Source organism: Letharia lupina (assembly GCF_014066315.1).
Source record: "Letharia lupina isolate WasteWater1 chromosome Unknown contig_20, whole genome shotgun sequence".
NCBI lineage: Eukaryota > Fungi > Ascomycota > Lecanoromycetes > Lecanorales > Parmeliaceae > Letharia > Letharia lupina.
This window is the reverse complement of record NW_023502989.1, coordinates 833,190-853,465: the sequence shown is the minus strand read 5'-3', so window position 1 is coordinate 853,465 and position 20,276 is coordinate 833,190. Positions and strand designations below refer to the sequence as shown.

At 50.4% G+C, this 20,276-nt stretch overlaps 8 protein-coding genes across 8 annotated transcripts; 5 read left to right on the top strand and 3 right to left on the bottom strand.

Annotated features, from left to right (window-relative positions):
- Positions 1–560: 560 nt before the first annotated feature.
- HO133_005105 (uncharacterized protein) lies at positions 561–1,864 on the top strand (the record flags this gene model as incomplete). The annotated part of the gene is made up of 3 exons (XM_037296017.1): positions 561–611; positions 687–1,096; positions 1,678–1,864. 3 exons carry the CDS (start codon positions 561–563, stop codon positions 1,862–1,864), a joined length of 648 nt encoding a protein of 215 aa, XP_037148715.1.
- Positions 1,865–2,310: 446 nt separating this feature from the next.
- Positions 2,311–3,020, top strand: HO133_005104 (uncharacterized protein; the record flags this gene model as incomplete). Its single annotated transcript, XM_037296016.1, has 2 exons — positions 2,311–2,393; positions 2,468–3,020. The coding sequence occupies 2 exons, from the start codon at positions 2,311–2,313 to the stop codon at positions 3,018–3,020; spliced, it is 636 nt and encodes a 211-aa protein (XP_037148714.1).
- A 590-nt stretch (positions 3,021–3,610) lies between these two features.
- HO133_005103 (uncharacterized protein) lies at positions 3,611–5,982 on the top strand (the record flags this gene model as incomplete). The annotated part of the gene is made up of 6 exons (XM_037296015.1): positions 3,611–3,635; positions 3,692–3,761; positions 3,836–3,907; positions 3,955–4,378; positions 4,430–4,658; positions 4,709–5,982. 6 exons carry the CDS (start codon positions 3,611–3,613, stop codon positions 5,980–5,982), a joined length of 2,094 nt encoding a protein of 697 aa, XP_037148713.1.
- Positions 5,983–6,700: 718 nt separating this feature from the next.
- HO133_005102 (uncharacterized protein) lies at positions 6,701–8,759 on the bottom strand (the record flags this gene model as incomplete). Its single annotated transcript, XM_037296014.1, has 2 exons — positions 6,701–8,660; positions 8,716–8,759. The coding sequence occupies 2 exons, from the start codon at positions 8,757–8,759 to the stop codon at positions 6,701–6,703; spliced, it is 2,004 nt and encodes a 667-aa protein (XP_037148712.1).
- Positions 8,760–9,113: 354 nt separating this feature from the next.
- On the top strand, positions 9,114–15,218 carry HO133_005101 (uncharacterized protein; the record flags this gene model as incomplete). The annotated part of the gene is made up of 1 exon (XM_037296013.1): positions 9,114–15,218. The coding sequence occupies one exon, from the start codon at positions 9,114–9,116 to the stop codon at positions 15,216–15,218; it is 6,105 nt and encodes a 2,034-aa protein (XP_037148711.1).
- Positions 15,219–15,350: 132 nt separating this feature from the next.
- HO133_005100 (uncharacterized protein) lies at positions 15,351–17,145 on the bottom strand (the record flags this gene model as incomplete). Its single annotated transcript, XM_037296012.1, has 2 exons — positions 15,351–16,984; positions 17,037–17,145. 2 exons carry the CDS (start codon positions 17,143–17,145, stop codon positions 15,351–15,353), a joined length of 1,743 nt encoding a protein of 580 aa, XP_037148710.1.
- Positions 17,146–17,631: 486 nt separating this feature from the next.
- Positions 17,632–19,340, top strand: HO133_005099 (uncharacterized protein; the record flags this gene model as incomplete). The annotated part of the gene is made up of 2 exons (XM_037296011.1): positions 17,632–17,775; positions 17,829–19,340. The coding sequence occupies 2 exons, from the start codon at positions 17,632–17,634 to the stop codon at positions 19,338–19,340; spliced, it is 1,656 nt and encodes a 551-aa protein (XP_037148709.1).
- A 178-nt stretch (positions 19,341–19,518) lies between these two features.
- HO133_005098 (uncharacterized protein) lies at positions 19,519–20,089 on the bottom strand (the record flags this gene model as incomplete). Its single annotated transcript, XM_037296010.1, has 2 exons — positions 19,519–19,724; positions 19,774–20,089. The coding sequence occupies 2 exons, from the start codon at positions 20,087–20,089 to the stop codon at positions 19,519–19,521; spliced, it is 522 nt and encodes a 173-aa protein (XP_037148708.1).
- Between the last annotated feature and the right edge of the window lie 187 nt (positions 20,090–20,276).

Genomic DNA, 20,276 nt, shown 5'->3' with positions numbered 1-20,276 from the left:
AGGTAGCGGTGTTAGGGGGGAGGGCTCCCTGAACGATCAAGTGGTCCGCGGACTGAGTGCAAGGACACAATTAATTTATAAATGCAACTTCCGGCTTTCTTCCCTTGACTGTGAGAAATGAGAGACTGAAATGCGCAGAAAAGAGAGCATGATAGACGGACCGTCCCCGGCGGTAGTCAGCGTGTGACTGTGCACCCAATGGTCTGCGAAAGATCTTGGGGCCAAGACCCGGGAAACGCACGAATGATCGGCATGCTCAAATGCACCTTGGTGGCATGTGGCGGCAGGGTACGAGACAGGCAAAGGTAACACGCAGATCATGCTCGCTACTGACATTACCGTAGAACAATCATAGGTGGGACCACTAAAGTTTCGGACATTCTCACCCCCATCATCCATCATCCTTGTTGTTCCTTTCATCATCTTTCATAATTCATCCCCCAGTCGCCAGTCGCTGTAAGCAGTGTCGTCGAGCATGCCGCCCTCTAGAGAATGCTTTCAGACGTGGTACAACTGTGAACAGGAAAGCCTCAACAAAGTCGATTGACGGATACGGCATCATGCCGACAGCAACCGAACAGCCTCCTAAGGTTTCCCAAGCTTCCTTGCTGGTTAGTAAACAATCCAATCTAACTCTGCCATTCGAGCGTCTTCTTCATGACCGTCGGCTCATTGTCCTTCAACAGGCAGCCACATGGAGCCTCTTCGCCATCGCAGTGCTTTTTTTCCTTGCTCGGATCGCAATTCGACTCAAGATTTCGCGCCGCCTTTACTTTGACGATGCATGGGCCTCGCTTGCCCTCCTTATCCTTCTCGGCCTCGCCCTGGTGCTGACGGTTGCCATACCCTCAATGTATCAGGTTCTCAATGTCGGAGCAGGCCTTGCCGAGCCTGACACGGATTTCATGAAGAATGCAACCTTCTATCTGAAATTGCAATTCGCTTTGACATATCTTTATTGGAGCTGCCTCTGGGCCGTCAAGGCGTGCTTCTTATCATTTTACCATCGTCTCACCAAGAACCTCAAGTATTGCCGTCAAGTATGGTGGGCGACTGTCATCATCAGTGTGCTCTCGTACATTGGTGCCATCATCACGTATGTGACTGTGTCCCCACCACAAGCTGCAAGATCATCAAGTTGATGGTAAAGATTACAGGTATCCGGTCTCATGCTCATCATTCGTATTGGGTTAGTCTTTGTGTGACCAGTTTCTGTCCGTCTTTGCAACATTGTTGACGGAGTCCTAGGGCAATGCGAGAGCCAAATACATATATCTCGTTCACTTGTGTCGCTCCGATATAGCACAGCTGTGGATATCATAACCGACGCCCTGATAATAGCGCTTCCTCTCTATTTGGCCTTCCGTGTTCAGCGCCCGTTGCTTCAGAAGCTCGCGCTTGGTGGAATCTTTAGCCTGGGAATTGTCATCATTATATTTGCAATCATCCGGATAGGTAAGCATAGTCGTTCTTTCCTGAAACGAACCCTGTTGCACACTACACAATTTTCCAAATAAAGCCTACCTTTAAGAGCCAATGCTAATTGCGAGGTCTTGTAGCTGTGACTAATCAACACAACTCTCATCCCGAAACGTCGTGGTTGAATCTTTGGTCCCAAATTGAAGCCAGCGTCGCGGTCGTAATCAGCTCTTTGGCGCCCTTCAAATCATTCTTTAGCCGCCGGAAGATGAATTCTTCTGACGACGAGATGTCTCCCAAAGGTCCTAGGTTGAGTACTCACCCAACAGCAATACAACTAGACGAGCGGAGTCGCGAGATCGCAGTACACCAGAACGGGACTATTGAATTGGCAGGCAGAGGAGATTCCACGGAAAGAATACTGAGGGGTTACGAAGTCACTTGAAAGGTGTATGTAACGATTACGAAATGTTTGGTGACTGAAGATGCCGCGAGGTCTATATTACATATACTTTATCATCCACGAAATTGTATATATCAAAGTCGTTAATGTGGTTGACTGTTGTTTGACCTCCGTAAAGTGTGAAATGCGCTTCCTCACTTTTTAAAGTTGCGGTCTGTGGGTCACCAGGGTTTGGAGCCCTAGATTTCTAGACGTGGAGGCGGTCACAACTCACAACTCACAAGACGTTTCAAAACAACAATTTGATTCTTCCCTCATCCGCTGTTTTGCGAAAATACCTATGAACACTTGCCCCTATGCGTAACTTTCTGACAGGCGTACCTCCGGCTTGAGCTCAACTTTTCCAGACAAAGCTCTTTCCAGTTCAGACTGTACATCACCCTCTTCAAGCCGTAGGATAACGACAAGGCTACCTCTAATTCGGAATTATGTCGAGATCTCAAGGTCCAACCCTCATTAATCTTCCTCCTCCTCCAAGTGACTCTGGAGAGACCCCTTCTGACTTTGGGCCGTAAGTATTTACTTCATTCTGACCCCCGTCGTTTACTCCCTCGGTAGTATCAAGCCGGACACTCATTGCTGCAGGGGAACACCTAACTCTGCTTTCAGCACGACTGCTATCAAGGACGGATCACTCGGGCAAGCACCGCCCCATACACACGCGCACGGCACTTCTTCAACCTCAAATTCCTCGGCCAACACTCTTGACGCCGAACGTGCGGACCGCATATCTCGTCTTGCTGGCTTGGAAAGAGTAGCCACTCTCCGTGGCGCTAATCAACATCTTGCCCAAGGGAGCCAACATGTCCAACAGCAGCAGCCTCCAGGATACTTTGACAACGCGTCTTATCTACGTAAAAGTACTGTAGGTAGCGCGTCTGCAACAGGGTCTGGAGGTGACTCGGACAAGATGAGTGAAGATCAGGATGATGGGATCAGCAGTGCTGGTATGAGTGACGAGGGAAATGCAAGCCTGGTTGGTTTTGGGGAGACCGCCAGCAGCACTGTCAGCGGACCAACGTCAATTTCCAACAAGACAGCTGCCACAGGGAAGGATGCTGGTGGGGCTGGCAGCCCCACGTCAGCAAAACAGCGTAACAGAGACTCGGGTAGTCCAATGCAAGGGCTTGAGGACTGAACCCGTCTGGAAATTCGAGAGGAATAACGACAGGAACAGAAGAGCTGCGAATCAAGTACTTCAGTATGACTGAAGATCCCGTGGGCGAAGATAGTCGACAGTGATACCTTGAAGGAGACGAATTTTGGATGGCTTACAAGCATTTTCCAACGACCGAAAAAGTCCCTTTCTCCGGAGCAACTTAGGTTCAAGGATGGGGCATTGCGTCAAGCGTCCTGCAGTACTCGAGATCTACTACTCGTGATTAACGCTTCACAATGCTGCAAGACACGTGCGCAGGGCCATGGTCTGTGGGAATCTGGCTTCTTCCCTATCAGAGGAGATTGCGCGGCGATCAGAATGCTCAAACAGAGATCAGTGTACTTTTAGTTGAGTTGTATAAGAGCTGTGGACGTATTGAATCCGGGGAAGAATCAGGGTTAGGGTTGTAGTCCCACTGCAGAAACCGTTGAAAAATCGTAGACCACCAGGACGTGATCTTATGTTCTTTGTTCGTAACTCCACCACCTCTTCTCGCCCCCTCTCTCGACTCTTCTCCGCTTCAAAAAGTACTTGCTGCAGCAGAAGAATACCTGTGACTTTCACTAGTCATGGCGGTCCCCACGCAATTTGCTTGTAAGTCTAGCGACCGGGAAAGATTGTTCATTGACTGCTGAATTGTAATCATTTAGATCGAACGCTCAAAGGCATTGGTGTTATCGAGGCTGCCCCAGTCTATGACTCGTTACGTGGATTCGAAAGGTTCGTGCTCTGTCAAACACTCCATCGCCAATTTGTTGCATCCGGCAATTTTTGATTGACCCTCCAGTCACTAGGCCGGACGGAAATCTCAGATGTTGTGTCTATTCGCCTTGCGGACGATACTTTGCTTGGGCATCACCTGAGAGGTAAGAATTGGCGAGGGGACTGAAGGGCTTGTACTGAGCATCGGCAGAGTGACCGTCGTCGACGCTTCTATCGGGCACGTAATCACGACCTTGCCAGCCCAAAATGTCTACGAGCTAGGGTTTTCCCCTCTCGGCACCTTCATCATTACTTGGCAAAGACCCTCAAAGGACGATAATGGTGATGCTGTCAAGAACTTGAAGGTATGGAGAGTTGTCGAGGGAGGGCCGGATCTAGGGGAAGACGAGCATAATATCGTCGGGCGTTTTGTGCAGAAGTCACAGACTGGGTGGAACCTCCAGTATACGTATGACGAACAGTACTGTGCGCGCGTAGTCACAAATGAGGTTCAATTCTATCAAAGTGGAGACCTTGCGACTGTGTGGAACAAGCTGCGGGTTGAAGGAGTCACAGAATTTGCTGTGTCGCCTGGTGAGAACCATTCGATCGCTGTATTCATCCCGGAACGCAAGGTAAGCAGGATCCCAGCCCAAGCACTGATTGAATCCTAACCGCGACCCTAGGGTCAACCTGCCGCAGTAAAGGTGTTCAACGTACCAAACTTTGAGGCTCCGGTTTCTCAAAAGAATTTCTTCAAGGGAGATAAGGTTCAGCTCAAATGGAACGACCAAGGAACCAGCCTCATCGTGTTAGCTCAGACCGAAGTCGACAAGTCAGGCAAGAGTTACTACGGGGAAACAACTTTGTATCTCCTGAGCGCCAATGGCGGCTTTGATTCCAGGATAGATCTAGGTACTGTCTTTCGTTGAGGTTGCTAGAAGAAAAACACTAACCCACCGCAGACAAGGATGGCCCAATCCATGACGTTACATGGTCGCCGAACTCGAAAGAATTTGGCGTGGTGTACGGCTATATGCCAGCTAAGACCACAATTTTCAATACCAAAGCCAACGCCACTCACGACTTCGCTCTTGGTCCACGGAACACAATTCTCTTCTCTCCACACGGGAATTTCGTACTAGTTGCTGGCTTCGGCAACTTGGCGGGCCAAATGGACATTTACGATATGGAAAATGACTATCAAAAGATCTGCACTATCGAAGCTAGCAATGCCAGTGTATGCGAGTGGAGTCCTGACGGAAAGCACATACTTACTGCGACTACAAGCCCGAGGCTACGGGTCGATAATGGTGTGAGGATATGGCATGTTGGGGGGGGGTTGATGTATAATGAGGAATTGCAAGAGCTTTACCATGTCACCTGGCGTCCGCAGTCTCCAAAGTCACATCCCCTGGAAAATCCTCTTCATCCTATGCCTACACCGCATGCCTCTGCTTTAGCATACTTGGGCACTGTCAAGACACCATCGAAGCCTGCTGGTGCTTACCGACCACCTGGCGCTCGAGGTACGCTCACACCTTTAGCTTTCAAGCGTGAAGATGAGGGTGGTGCCGCATACGTTAGCAATGGCAGTCTATCTTTGGGTCTTGGAGTCAATGGCTTTGGGAAACCGAGGAAGCGAGAAATTCCAGGCGCAGCGGCCATGGCCGAGGATAATCAAGCTACGACTGGGGCAGCACCTGCAGAGGGCGACGAGTATCTGTCAAAGGCAGCTGCAAAGAATAAGAAGAAGCGGGAAGCAAGGAAGGCGAAGGACGCTGCTGACAAAGCCACTGGGCTTGCGCCAACAGCAGATGGCGTCTCCTCTGTTACAGCGATAAATCCAAGTAGAAGTCCAGAGAGGAGAGTTCCGAAGGGTCATGAGAGGAATCGGTCAAGGGGACAATTGGACGCTCGGCCACGCTCGCAGCAAGGCAAGAAAGAACAACGGCAGCCTGAACGGCAACCTCAACGGCCACCACTTCCGACCTCAGCTGCCAATGGCACAAGCGCAAAGGCACCACAAGAAGCTCCTGAGCTCTCGGTGACCTCTCCAGGTGGCGGAGGGACACCGCAAGACAAGAAAACCAGGGCTTTGCTGAAGAAGCTGCGGGCCATTGATGACCTGAAGATGAGGCGTGCCGGGGGTGAGAAGTTGGAGGGGACTCAGATCAAGAAGATGGACACGGAGGATGAAATCAGAAGAGAGCTGGAAGGCTTGGGTTGGAATGATTGAGGTTTCGACATTGACTATGGAATGTTGAACGCTTCATCCTGAACCAAAGCGGCAGAGCTCTTGGCTACCAAATGCCTGAAGCAATTATTCTTCACTTTCGCCTACGACAGGCACGAGAGACGCTATCGTCTACTCACCTAGACTTGCACCTCACGAGGACAATAAAACATAGAATTGAGCAAATGTTCACAACCCAACACTTGACGTCCCAGCGATGAGGCGTCGATACTAGAACCGTCATGAGGTTTTGTCGTGGTGACACGACGAATAATTGCACCGAATTGTAGCACTTGCACTGTGTTCCAATAAGACGTGGATTCGAACAAGCCTCTCGCGAAGCCCGTCTCGTCTCACTAGAACACATCCTTCGTCACAACAACCTGCAAGCAGGCGCGCTCGGGCATGGTTTCCGGGCAGAAGCCGGAGGAGCAAGTGCGTGGAACCAGCCAGTTCAAGCCGTCCCGATACGTGCGATGCCGTTGCGGACGGCTGATGGAGGTTGCTATTGATGTATCGCGGGATATACTGAGCAAGAGGGATGGATCTTCCCAGGGCTCAACCTTGTACCCGCGTGTGTTGATGATGATGGGGTTGAAATTTGGTTTTAGGGGATGGCTACTGAAAAAATGGCAAGGGATTCAATCGAGTATCTAAACGCTATGCCATGTGATTTTAAATACAACAGAAACACTGGCTGTTTTGTACAGTTGCAACAGTATTACGACACCAGGAAGATGTTGCCATTCGTATGAGACAGACTCGGGGAGCTGCGGGTTGGCGTGGTTTGACTCTTTGACATGCCGGCCAGGATTCGGTCCATTCCATTCACGTCAAGGTCTCCTCTGGTTAGCAGCTGCTGGTCGGTCGTGGATGAGAGAAGTGGCGAAGGGGGAGAGAAAGGCATTTGTGGCTCTGCAATAGGCGAAGTTACGATCACAAGTCGATGATCTCCCGTGACGAGTATGTCTGGATGAGTTGCTTCGTCCTTCGCTGACCCCAAGCGGTGAGAGGATGGCATTAGAGAGGCCTCCTTGCACGATTCTCCACCTGGCTGGATGTTATAGACCATCTTTGGTTCACCTTTGGCCCCACTCCCAAAGAGATTTCCAGATCCTCGGGCTTTGTTTTGCCAATGGATGAAGAGGCTGGGTATCACGGCAACGGTACTTCCGTGCCATGCAAGCACAGCTTCGTCATCTGCTCTAGTTTTTGACGCATCGTGGACTGGGGATACAGAAAGGCCACCTCGCATAGGCCCGTCTGATTGAGGTGTGGGCTCTGTAAACAATGCTTGCTGTTTTATTTTGCGGGTACCAGGTGTCATGGGAGCTAATTTAGATATCTTTTCTGTATTCGTGCTCGAGCTCTTGAGCAACGTCCTCGACTTCAATGGATCGCCAACCCAACCCTGAAGCGCGAATTTCGTAAGAGGCTCTACTGACGTGCTCCAAAGAGGATTGGTCCCGTCTGTGGGTTTCGGGCCTGCGTTTTCGAGATCCCAAACGCCCCACTTACCATCCGCCAGCAGCGCTAGGATGGCTTTGCCCCCCAAGACCCATTGCGCGTCTAAGATGGGCTTACGCCTTGATTTGGAGTCCTGCAAAGTCTCAAAGTCGGTGTAAAGGGATAAGCGCCAGGAGCCTTCGGCCGCTTTGGACTGAGGGAGACAATCCAGTATCCTTACTACACCCTTCGCCTCTGCGATCAGTAATTGAGAGTGCCGCGATGCCGGATAGAGTGCAGAATTGAAATATACTGATACGGTTGGTGAGGCAAGATATTGAGTCCGCCATGGAATGTGCAACTCGGGAGATAAGCCCGCTTCCCCCACAAGTATAGGGATCCTGTGGATCAGGAGTAGGCCTGAGAGGTCTGCAGAGTGCGATGCAATGAGCAAGTCCCATTGATGATCTCCAAGTCGAGATCTACTGCGACTTCGCGAAGCAGACCGTGAGACGTTACGTCGTAGATCCGGTTTCTTACTGCTAGTATCATCGTCGGCCATACCAACGTCTTTCAGATCTTCTGGAGGGGTCGATGTCATGGTTATCGAAACACTTTTAGGGATGCTTCGATGTGTAGTACCGCTCGAAAGCACGAACATCTGTTCACCGAATACGCTTTTTCCAATGACCAAATTGGAAGCCGTATTCCTCAATTCGAGTCTATACATACTTTGTGGAGAGGGTGGCAGAAGAGGGACCAGAAGTATTCTGACCGAACAATCAGAGCAAGCCACAGCAAGAACAAGCTTCTGAGAAAAGAGGATGGGTAGTGATTCTAGGCTTGACCTCTGAGCGTCTGCCGGCAGACGAGGGAAATCCAGATGTAGAACCTCAACACCGAGTGATAGATCCAGCGTCTGTACAACAGGATCATAAGGCTCGGAAACATCGAACTCGCCATCCTCTTCTTCGAAATCTGGATTGTCATGATACGGCGGCTGCTCAGATTTCTCAGGCGCCTCTTCATCAGAATCAATAATCATGATTGCACCCTCACTTGCGTTGTTGGACGTGGGCTTCTTCTCCATAGCCATTGGCTGGTGCTTGAAAGCTCGTCCTCCTCTCCAGACAACGCGAAGACCCTGCTCATGCCCGTAAACAAAAATTGTGGAGCCATTGGGTGAAGGCAGTGGGTATGATTTAGCTGTATGAACACGGTGGGGCAGGTCGTAGCTAGAGGAATCCTTAGCGAGCGGTCTATCATAATGGGCACGCTATGTCATGCTACCATATATGAAGCAAGCCATCGAGAGCGCGAATGTTCGGCCTCATGACTGCTACTCCTCTGAAGTGTCCCTGAGCCGTAGCTTGATGTGATTCTCAGACACAAGGCATGAAGCAAAGCAGCTTTAGAATTGCCACACAGCAGGTATCAACGCTCTATGTTTGTACGAACGGTAATATTCGTGGTGGTGCAAGCGACGATGGGTTTGGTTGCGGAGCGGGAAGTTCTCCGCCGGTTGAGAGAATAAAGCACATTTATAGGTTTCAACACCACACTCGATGTGACGCGACGCGACGGTACTATTGACACTAGACTGGACATTTTCAAACGATGTCAGCACAAATAAAGTCAGGGAGCCATAGCGTCATTGATGACAGGGTAGAGGAGGGGCACAACTGGTCATGGCTTCGGTGACCTCCCTGGGCGTCCACACGCCTTCAGCACTTCCATTTCTCATTGCAGAGAACATTCTTCCAGCGGACCCACCGGATGATGCATTTACATGGCGATCCTTTCAAGGTCCGAGCCTCGAAGACAATGTGGAGGAGGAGGAACTCGTGACTACGAAATCCTGCGTTGTCTGGTCTAGAGCAGGTGTAATACAACGGGTTTTCCGCTTCGACGTCGAGGGCGAGCCAGTTACACAAGCCGTGTTTGCACTGTTCCCAAACCAAACATTGAAGCACCTACAAGTTTCCAATGATTCCAATATATCACCTCACCCTGACCGGAGACAGCGTACAGTGAATGACGAGCCCAATGTCAGGACACAGAGAGCATCAAACTCGAGATCAGGACCAAAAAGGGGACAGAAGGATGGTCCCGAAAAAGATGGAAGGGTGCAGAACCAACTACCTGCGCGTAGCCAACGGGATGACCAGTTTCTAGAAGGTCGAGCCCTCGTCATTGTGCTAAAAACTCAAGCCCATGTTTTCTTCTTCTCCGAGACAAGCCATATCGTGCATCTACCGTTCGAGGTCGATGCTGTCTTCCCTTGCATTTATGGCATACTGCTACAGAGAAAAATTCCCGAGAAGGAAACAGTACCGCCAACTCCTCAAATACCGTCTGTGCCAAATAACTCTTTTGCGTTTTCTCAAGCGACCTTCTCAAGCCCAATTTCAAGACCACAAGGATATCAAACCCTCGCCGAAGTTTCCTCAGCACAACATCATGACTCTCCAATCATACCACTCCTACACGGACTTCTGCAGCGATCAGCTCAGGCTCCAGATATATCGCTTCCAAAACTGTTCTGTCTCACTGATCCTCTTACCGAAATTGGTACCGTGGCCACAAACGTAGGACCCAACATCAAGAGCACAGGGAAGATAAATTCGCAAAGCACATCCGCGTTTGGGGCCCTCGGATCAGAAGAAAATCTCCTTTACGTTTCGTCTCGAGATGAATTGTCTCAGCGTGCTCCGGATCCCTCGATCAGAGGACCACTTGCTCTTGCAGTGACTGAAAATCACGAGACTGGCATTCTTAGTATCTGGACCGTCAGATACGTCGATCGTGGAGCTGCAAGCTCCTTGCGTGGTCAACCAAACCCGACTCCGACTCCGACTCCGACTCCGACTGCGACTGGCGCCAGGTCTCGTCGCCGAAGTTCGTATGGGCCTGGAATAGGCACGGGCACTTCAACCCCTATCGCTAGAGGAGCTATTGGTGGACGCGAGAGTTTCGGTGGTGGAAGAAACTACCGTCATTCTAGCATGGATACAACATTGGAAGAATACTCGATAAGTGATCAGAATGACCTATTGGATTCAGCTTTCGGCGATCCTGCTATGCCGGCCAAGTCCTCCAGGCGAGTTAGTGGATTGCTTGCAAGGGCAGATCTTTCCACGACTCACGACAGATCAACATTCACCGACCTCGCGGGCGCTCATGCTGGGAGGAAAAGTGGACGTAAAGGAGCTTCATTTGGACCCAACGGCGCGCGGCTGAGCGTTGGTCCGGATGCTGTAGCCATGGATACGAGACCACAGACTCTTCATGGAATAAGAAATAGCTTTGACGCGGTCAGTCTGCACGAACCCCCATTTGATGACATGGCACACGAGCTTGATGACTTTCATGACATGAGTCTGGACAATCCAGCCTTGCAGGAAGCCGTACGGGGCTTGCGTAAGGAAGTCGTCTTCCACAAAGTCTACAGTATGCCTAGCGAAGGCCGTAGGCTTGAAAAAACCGGCCCCCGACCAAGCGGTCCTGCACGTGAAATCATAACAATGAGGTCACCCGATGCTAGCCTTGGGGATGCGACTGACGACGCCGCGATTGTTGTTTGTCTCGTTGACCGAGCGTCTCACGAATTACTGGTCCTACAAATCACCGTGCGTCCACGTTACACTAGCAACAGACATCAAAACGTACATGGCGGGGCTAGAATTGTCCATCAAGGGTATAGAGTCCACGTGAGTGGCATGACAAGACGATCTGGGGTTATCGACGCTTGCAAGATTGATGATGGTTCCTGCGCCCGGATTTTGGTACTCGAGAGTAGCAGCGATGGCATGGGAGAACTGTCCTTGCAAGCTCCATGGAGTTGCCTCCGAAAGATTGGACTCCCTCCCAGTCTCTGCCTCCACAATCCCTACCAGATAAGTAGCGATGTCATCTTGAGACAAAGACGTGAGGGGGGCTTCAAGAGAAGATTTAGCCGGGGACCACAAGCCTTGGTCGCCCTTCAACATCCGAGTTGTCAAGGACGTGTGGATGTGATGGACTCCGGTGGCACAAGACATCGCCTGAAGGTACAACTCAGACCACGCAACGCAGTGGTACAGAAGATGATAAAAGTTGCTGAGTCGGTTCTACCATCCTCGGATGCAGATGGAGAGGCCATTCTGCGAGGCTGGTGGGACACGTTATCATTTGTACAGTCTCGTTCGGAAAAAGAAATCGATACCGAATGGACGGCTATGATTGTCCTTCTTTTCTCCATGGCAATTGCTTTGATTGGAGACCGGCACACAGAGGCTGCCACGAGACAGAACAGACGCAAAGGTGGTCTACTCAGATCTAGTAGCGGAGCGAACACCGATCTAGCGAGCTGGGAAGCTATGTTAAATCAGGAAGGAGGGCCCTCGAGCACCTGCCCAGCGTGGATGCAGGTCGGAGGCTGGGAGTGGACGGCAAAGGAAAGCGTCGTGTTACATGCATCCCTTCCTACAAGATCGAAATCTTCAAGCTCTTTCATCCCTTCCGTCGCTCCTGCGGTACCTATTCCAAAGAAATCTCCGTATCTCCTTCACTGCATTTCCATCGCTCGGGATTTTATCAAGTCGCCCATTGGGCAAATAGCAAACGGTGAACATGGCTATCTCCCCACTGCATCATCAAGGGATCCGGACGTTCGCCGTACTGCTCTGGCTTCCATCCTGGTCGGCCTTCATCTTCTGCGTGAAGAATTCAAATTGGACACCTTGGCTTCGGAAGCTCTTCATGACCTTACACCCATCCTTGCACAGATTGGCAGCTGGCTTGGTTGGGACAACTGGGGACTCAAACAATCCTCTTATTATATGCTGGAGGCCACTAATCTGGAGGCCTGGCTTTTTGATGATTCTGTAATTACTGGCATGCGAATCCCTCCTGAGCCATTTCTACCACATTCGATACTGCAATTCATCGAGACGACGAACGTGAAAGCCGAGACAGCACCCTTCATCTCACTTCTTGACGTGGCAAGCTCGCCAGAAGTTGAGGTCGCGGGCAAACGCTCCGCTGAAGCTTCAGCAAAACTCTTGGTGGAGCTCACTCCAAGAACAGTGGCTATTAAAAATCTCCTTACCTCACACACACTAGAGACAACTGAACGCCGAGTTGCAAACATGTCGGCCTGGGGGTGGAACCCATCGATTTTAGAAACCCTTCCAGAAAGCGTGGCTGTCTCTTTTCGTGCAGCGATCTCGACTTGTCAAGGCCAACCCTCAACGTCATGGGGCAGTGACATCCTTGAGGTTGTTGGTAGGGAAGATGTAGCTATGCTCGAGCACGAGGGACGCACAACGAGGCGACACGGAAAATACGCCAATCCTTCTTCTAATGACGCGATAAGAGACGTCCATAGCATTTGTCAATCAACACTTGAAGTCGAAACTGTTGGGCCGTTTGATGGCTCCGCCGAGCTTGATAGACAAGCAGTCACTCGCTTACTGTTCAAAGAGGACCAGCGCTTTGCCGAAGCTGCAAGGCTTGTGCATCCGCTCCTGCACCCTGTGGCTCGATGCACGCCTGAGCCTGAGTGGTCTGATACGGATTTGCTAGAAGCCCAACAAGAGCTAGTGAAAGTGATAGCAGTGCGAACGCTGTCTGTATCACTAGGCCGGGGTCTACTTTTTTATAGCGCTCGCTTACCTCTTCTCACCGAGAAATTCCCTATCCACGGCTTTACTTTAAGCTGCGTCATGAAGCCCTCTGATACGACAGTCACAGCGGATCGGAACACCTATACAGAAGAGAAGACCTCTTGGGCGTTCTTTCACGCCGGTGTTGAAGCTGGCTTGAGCATCTCAAAGAACGCTAATGGCATCGACACGTCATGGATACTTTTTAACAAGCCTCGTGACCTCCAGACCAGGCACGCAGGATTCCTACTTGCATTGGGCCTTAACGGGCACCTCAAATCCATAGCCAAATGGGTCGCTTTCAAGTATCTGACACCAAAGCATACGATGACCTCCATTGGGCTTCTCCTTGGGCTTTCAGCATCCTATCTTGGCACGATGGATACTCTTATCACGCGCTTACTTTCAGTCCACGTGACTCGAATGCTACCACCAGGGGCTGCTGAGCTCAATTTGTCTCCGTTGACTCAGACCAGCGGAATCATGGGCATAGGTCTTTTGTACTGCAATTCTCAGCATCGTCGTATGAGTGAAATCATGATTTCGGAATTGGAAAATGTCGACCAGGAAGATAATTCACATCCTTTTGATAACCTCCGAGACGAAGGCTATAGACTGGCTGCAGGCTTTGCGTTGGGCTACATCAACCTAGGTCGGGGCAAAGATCTAAAAGGGTTGCATGATATGCACATTACGGAAAGGTTGTTGGTAATTGCCATTGGTTCGAGGAAAGTCAGCATCGTACATATACTTGATAAAGCAACAGCAGCTGCCACTGTCGCCATCGCCCTCATCTTTATGAAAACCAACGATGAAGCCCTTGCCCGGAAAGTTGACGTACCTGATACTCTTCACCAATTTGATTATGTGCGACCAGATATATTCTTATTGAGGACAGTCGCTCGGCACCTTATCATGTGGGACGATATACAACCTACGACCAGATGGATGAAGAAACAACTTCCGCTGGTATACCAGCAAAAACACGAGCTGACTACCATTCGCATTCTTACCAGCGAAGATATGCCGTTCTTCAACATTGTCGCCGGTCTTTGTCTCAGCATCGGTCTTCGATTCGCAGGTTCGGGGTCTCTAGAAGTCCGAAGTATGCTTTGTCACTACATCGACCAGCTTATGCGTATCTGCAAGCTACCGACGCTGAGTTACGATGGCAAACTTGCTCGTATCACTGTCCGTAACTGCCAAGATGTCGCAGTGCTCGCAGCATGTTGCGTGATGGCCGGTACAGGCGACGTACATATCTTCCGTCGCCTCCGATCTCTTCACGGCAGGACCGATGCAGATACACCATTTGGCAGCCACCTCGCAGGACACTTCGCTATTGGCATCCTCTTCATGGGTGGTGGAACCCATACCTTTGGCACTACTAACATAGCTACAGCATCACTGCTTTGTGCTCTCTATCCTCTTTTTCCAAACGCTGTGCTGGACAACAAATCGCATCTCCAAGCCTTCCGCCATTTCTGGGTTTTGGCCACCGAGCGCCGCTGTTTAATACTGCGGGATGTTGACACGCACCGACCTGTGTCACTGCCCATCATTGTTACCCTTCGCACTGGCACGGAAGTTGCAATGCATGCACCATGCCTTCTGCCAGAGATCGAGACGATTGCCAAAATCCAAACAAATGACAAGGAACACTGGACCGTTACTCTCGACCTTGCACAAAATTCTATCCACTACGACGCATTCAAACGTCATCAAAGCATATATGTGCGCCATTGCGCTGCATACGATGCCCACGCTTCAGTCTTCAGTGCCACAATGCAGGCACTCAACGACGCACAGTCAACCCACCAGCTAGGTATACAGGCTTTCAGATGGATCTTCGCTTTGCCTACTTTAGCAGAATTTAACCGAGCGGAGCAAGCACTTGTGTTACCTGCTGACGCGGGCAGTGTGGTCCACAGAGGTACGAGAGGGACTGTTATAGATGACAGGCTGGTGCTGGAAAGGGCCTGTATGGGAAGCGGGATGAGGGAGAGGCTCTGGAATCTGAGAATACTGTTGGCGTGGGCGGACGGATTGAGCAGGCGTGGGGAGGAATGGAGATGGATTGGTAAGGAGGTTGTTGAGAGGTTAAGAGCAGGGCTTGCAATGAGAAGGAGGCAAGCGAAGGCGACGTAGTTCAATTCCTCCAGCGTCCTCAAGTAGTACTTCCAGCCGTGGTTTTTCAAGCGGTGTGATGCATGATATACCCGAAATGAGTTCAACTCACGAGCTCGATTTCACATGAAAGAGTATCAAGAATTGTTGGATTCAAAGCCTTGCTATGGCCCCTTTCCTTAATGCAGTCCCCTCCTTAAAATTGGTACCAAACTGAGTCAGCGCGTCCTCTATTGGAGGCTTGAACACCCAATTGTCCCAAGCAACAGCAAGGCCGTGGAACATCTCTGGAGTCACAGCCCGAACACGCACGCTTTCTATATCATATCGGCCTCCTTTTCGTGGGTCTCGGATGGCTGGTACTTGAGGTACCAGAGCTTCGAAAGCTCCTGGTGCTATCGTTTTGAGATGCTTGAGTGTTGCTTGACCTCCTGGGCCAAGGAGGGACGTCGAGATTAGGTCGAAGTAGTAAGACTGTTCCGAGGTCATTGGGAATTTGTCGGTTGTCTTTGGCTGGAAGTCTAAAAGAGCAATTTCTTTCGGGGCGTAGAACTCATCCTTTTCAGCTGAGAGGGGCTCAGCTTTGCGCCGGTCCCACATTAGTAGCGGAGGGTCCATCGCGAATGCTCTTCGGTCGTCGTCGAGAAAGAAAAGTGTCTTCATTTGTTTCGCAGTCAATCCCTCTAGCTCATCCTTGAAATCCTGGATCCTATAGTCCAACGCGTTGATAATCTCCTCTTGCTCCAACGCCTTTATATCCTCGCGATGCAGATCAAGGTCCATTCTGTCTATCTTTTCCTGCTTTTTTAAGACTGTATTGATTCGGTCGATTGTGACGTTTTGGCCATTGGCGACATGACGAAGCGTCATCATTCTCTTGTATTCAGGAGTAAGAGTAACCGAAGTTCTACTCTTCGCCTTTCCGCTCCCTTCCTTAGGCATGTGTCCGTCAATCGGCTCTGCGGCTGGTCTCTTCGCATACTGGCTAAAATAGCCTCTTTGAAAACCCTGTTCTAGGTCCTGCAATTCTTTATGCCAGTAACGAGATACCTCCGAGAGGTCATATTTCCTGTCTCCCGCCCCAGTTTGACGATGTAAGGGTATCTTTATGTCATTCTCTTGCATCCGTTTCGCAACCTGCTTGCTTGATCCAATATTTAGAGCATCCTCGCGGCGTATTTTCGCGCCAGAAGCGTGTGGAAACCCCACTATTTCTTCCAGATCCAAATTGGCCTCCATATATACTGAGAGTTTCCCCCGATAGCCCACAGTCCTCGGCAAAAGGGCACGCTTGTCTTCATCAGATAACCACATGAGCATCCGCGTTGGCCCATAAGTTTGGAACCCTGATCGGTGCCTCACGGCGCGTGAGAAGTCAATGGCTTTCAGATGAGCAGACGTGGCAGCCCTTGATTCTCCCGGAACTTTTTGCCGCTGGCCCGCCAAATTTGCAATTATGAAGATCGAATTGTTCGGTTCTTCAGTCGTAGGAGGAGGACCACCATACCCTTCTGCATCATGCAACAGCCCTTCTTCGACATATCTTTTGGGTTGCCATAGGTCTGAGTCCAGCCAGTCCTTAAGGCGATATCGAGAGCCAGGAGCATCGAGCAGTGGCTGGAGGAAAGGTAGATAGACGTTCTGCTTGGGTTCCATGAGGATGTGGTTGCGAGGTTTAAGGTAGTCATGGAGCTTGGAAGACCACAAACCTATGCCCGGATTTATATCTATGATGGTGCAGCCGATATGCTGTGCCAGCGACGGAGCCAGGCGCTGTATGACATCGTCTGATAATGTTAGAAAGGAAGGTCTCTGCATCGATCGTCAAGTTAGACATACCGCAAAGATCAGGACTGACGATGTTCGTCCGAGATTTCCAGGCATTGGATACCGCTGCAATTCGGTCCGCCAAAGGATATTTGGTAATTCGGGAAGCTGTAGAACGCATCGAACGCTTGTAGATGTCCTTGACTTCTCTCTTATGGAGCGCAATAATGCGCCATGACGCACGATGAGAGGGTGGAGAAATCAAGGAATGATACGTGCAAGAATGATGCACAACCTCTCCAAAGACCAAGCGCCAGACGGAATAAAATTGCGAAATGTGAGGCTTTCTGGCAATTATTATGTGGTTGTAGATAATTGTACACTTCCTACTTGCGCCACAACCTCTCTCTCAATCAATTAAGTACTCTACTCTTATTGCCACGCGTGCCGCGACCAAAGGTGGAGTGCACTTTTACGTCTTCAACGACGCAGGATTCGAAAAGCCACATCATCTGCCCTAGGCAGCAATATTGATGACCACTATGAGTATATTGAAATCTTTGACAAGTTTTTGACACTCTATCGTCATGGTGCCTAGGCGTCAATTGTTGCATGCTTGCCCATCAAGAACGGCTACTTGAAACCCATACAGGACCGAACAAAAAGGATGGCTCCGCGCACCATTGAAGAGACAGGTCCTTCCAGGCCTTTAAACGTGGAACAAATCGTCAGGAAAGCTCAGAACTTTGACTACAATCCCTTGATACCTCTTAAGTACTGGCTAAGAACCGCCGGGACCTTGCTGAAAGAGGTACGTGCTATTGCATAGAAAGCCTGCAACCCGCGCTGACCGTTGTTTTACAGGCGGAGATCTACGAACACGAAGGCAACGACCAGCAAACCTATCTCTTATTGTTCCGGCATGCCCAACTGGTGATTCGTAACCTTTCGACACATCCTGATGCCAGACAAGGCAAGAATCGCCTTGCTTTGGCGCAGGCGAACAAGGACGTTGACCATGGTCTCATGAAACTCGAGGTACTGAAGCCACGTATCAATAAAAGATACGAGCGATACGAGCAACTCCTACATGACCGCGATACTAGGAGAGCTTCTGCGAGTGCAAGGGAAGCTTCTCGGTCAAGAGAGCAGAAGGCTCTCTCAAACCAGCAAGTCCCAAGTCAACGCCCAATATCAGATCCGCCGGCGGACAGCGATACCGAAACTCTAGCGGCTGGAGAAAACCGAGATTTGGCTGTCAAATTAGCTCATAAGGAGATCAGACGGCGGGCTACAGCTAGGAAGGCTACGAGGCAGGCAGGAATATCTGAGGAGGTGGAACACGAAAGACGAACCGCAGGAGTATGGGGAAATTGGGAAGAGGCGTTCACCAAGAATGACGAAAGCATTGATCAAGACACTCTTAGCAGACAGATGCAAAATGTTCGCTTGCAGGTGAGCGGCTCAACAAGCGCAGAAAGCAGGAATGGCAGCTCTCGACCATCTTTCGAAAGCCAGAAATCAAACTACCATTATCCAGCGGTACCTGAACACCGCGATTCCGGATCTTGGAAGCCTTCCCCTCAAGTATCCAGCTCTTTGGACGACTACTCCCTTCGGAGTACACCAACATCCCTGGGGGCGCCAGAACTGCCGCCCAAGGATTACGATGCTGATAGACCCCGAAATCAAAATGCGCTGCCCCTTCGACCTGAAAAGGAGGCGCTTTCAGCATCTAGCACTTTATTCAATCTTGATCAAAACCCAGCGCCACAGCAAGATTTGAAACCGTCGACCTTCACTTTCAAGCCATCTGCATATTTGGAGAGTGGCACGCCACTTCGCACCATTTTCCTACCACCAGATCTTCGTCATCGCTTCCTGTCAATCGCCCTACCAAATACACGTGCTAATCTAGAAACTTGTGGTATCCTTTGTGGCACTCTTGTGTCGAACGCATTGTTCATCTCTAAGCTCGTCATACCAGATCAGGAAAGCACGTCGGACACATGTGAGACGATCAACGAAAGTCAGCTTTTTGACTATGTTGACGGAGAAGATCTTATGGTACTTGGCTGGATACATACGCACCCAACACAGACTTGCTTCATGAGTTCTAGAGATCTACACACTCACGGCGGCTACCAAGTGATGATGCCAGAAAGTATTGCGATTGTGTGCGCGCCGAGCAAAGGAGATTGGGGCGTGTTTCGGTTGACAGATCCTCCTGGGATGAAGACGGTGCTTAATTGCACGCAAACGGGGCTGTTTCACCCTCATGCCGAGAGCAATATTTATACTGATGCATTGCGTCCCGGGCATGTTTATGAAGCAAAAGGGCTAGAGTTCGATGTTGTGGATCTTCGGCCGCATTGACCAATTGGTGCTTGGATGGGAAATGTGTAGCGAAGGTCGTGGCATTTGAGGGAGAACAATGGCCATTTCTCACTGTTAAACCTCGAAGCTGTTGTGAAGAGTTGTTTCCATAATTAATGCAGCCATACCACACTTGCGTTTTGGTAACCATTATCGGATATTGCGGCCAGAACATACCCTAGCTCTCTTCCTTGGCCTTCGTCCGTGCTGCTCTGGCCTCCGCGGCTTTCTTTTGTTTCTCTGCTTGCTTCCGGTCGATTACCTCCACGGCCCTCTTCATTCCCTGCATCTCTAAGTATCTCCTCCTCTGGCAATATTCGTACATCAAGAACGACCCGAATACGAACGACCCAACCGCGGAGTTGCATGTTGTCCACACAGAGGCTACATCGATCAGCGTCGTGTCTGGCAAGATGTAAAGAGGTGAACGTACCACCCAAGATAGCACGGACGCCACCTATTCCAAACCCGCCACCAATGCCTGTCAATAACGCATCACGGACGCAGGGCTTCTTGTGTACTTCCTGGAAGTCGCTGAATTGGATGCTTCTCAGGGCGTCAAAGTAGCCAGCCTCTTTCGTTCGTCCACCTGCGGTGTTCAAACCAGCACCTCCAGGTAAAGCATTAGCATTAGGTGGTGCTACAGGAACGGCGTATGGTTCGTGGGCAGTGCCTTTGGATGGAGACGTCGTTGGTTTAGAAGGCACAGGTGGCTTGGAGATCGCGTCTTCTCGAGTATCAGCGGCCATCTTAAGAAAACAAAGTTCAACCTCGAGCTTTTTTTTGATGTTCCTGAAGTTGGGGTGCTTAGGTATAGGACGGCGGCTGAATGACGGAACACTCCGCTAATCTTAAGAGTAGCGCCTGAGGCGCCGACCCAAAATCACGCGTCACGCGTTCTTTGGTGGGTAAAGTGCTTTCTTCGTGCACTGCACA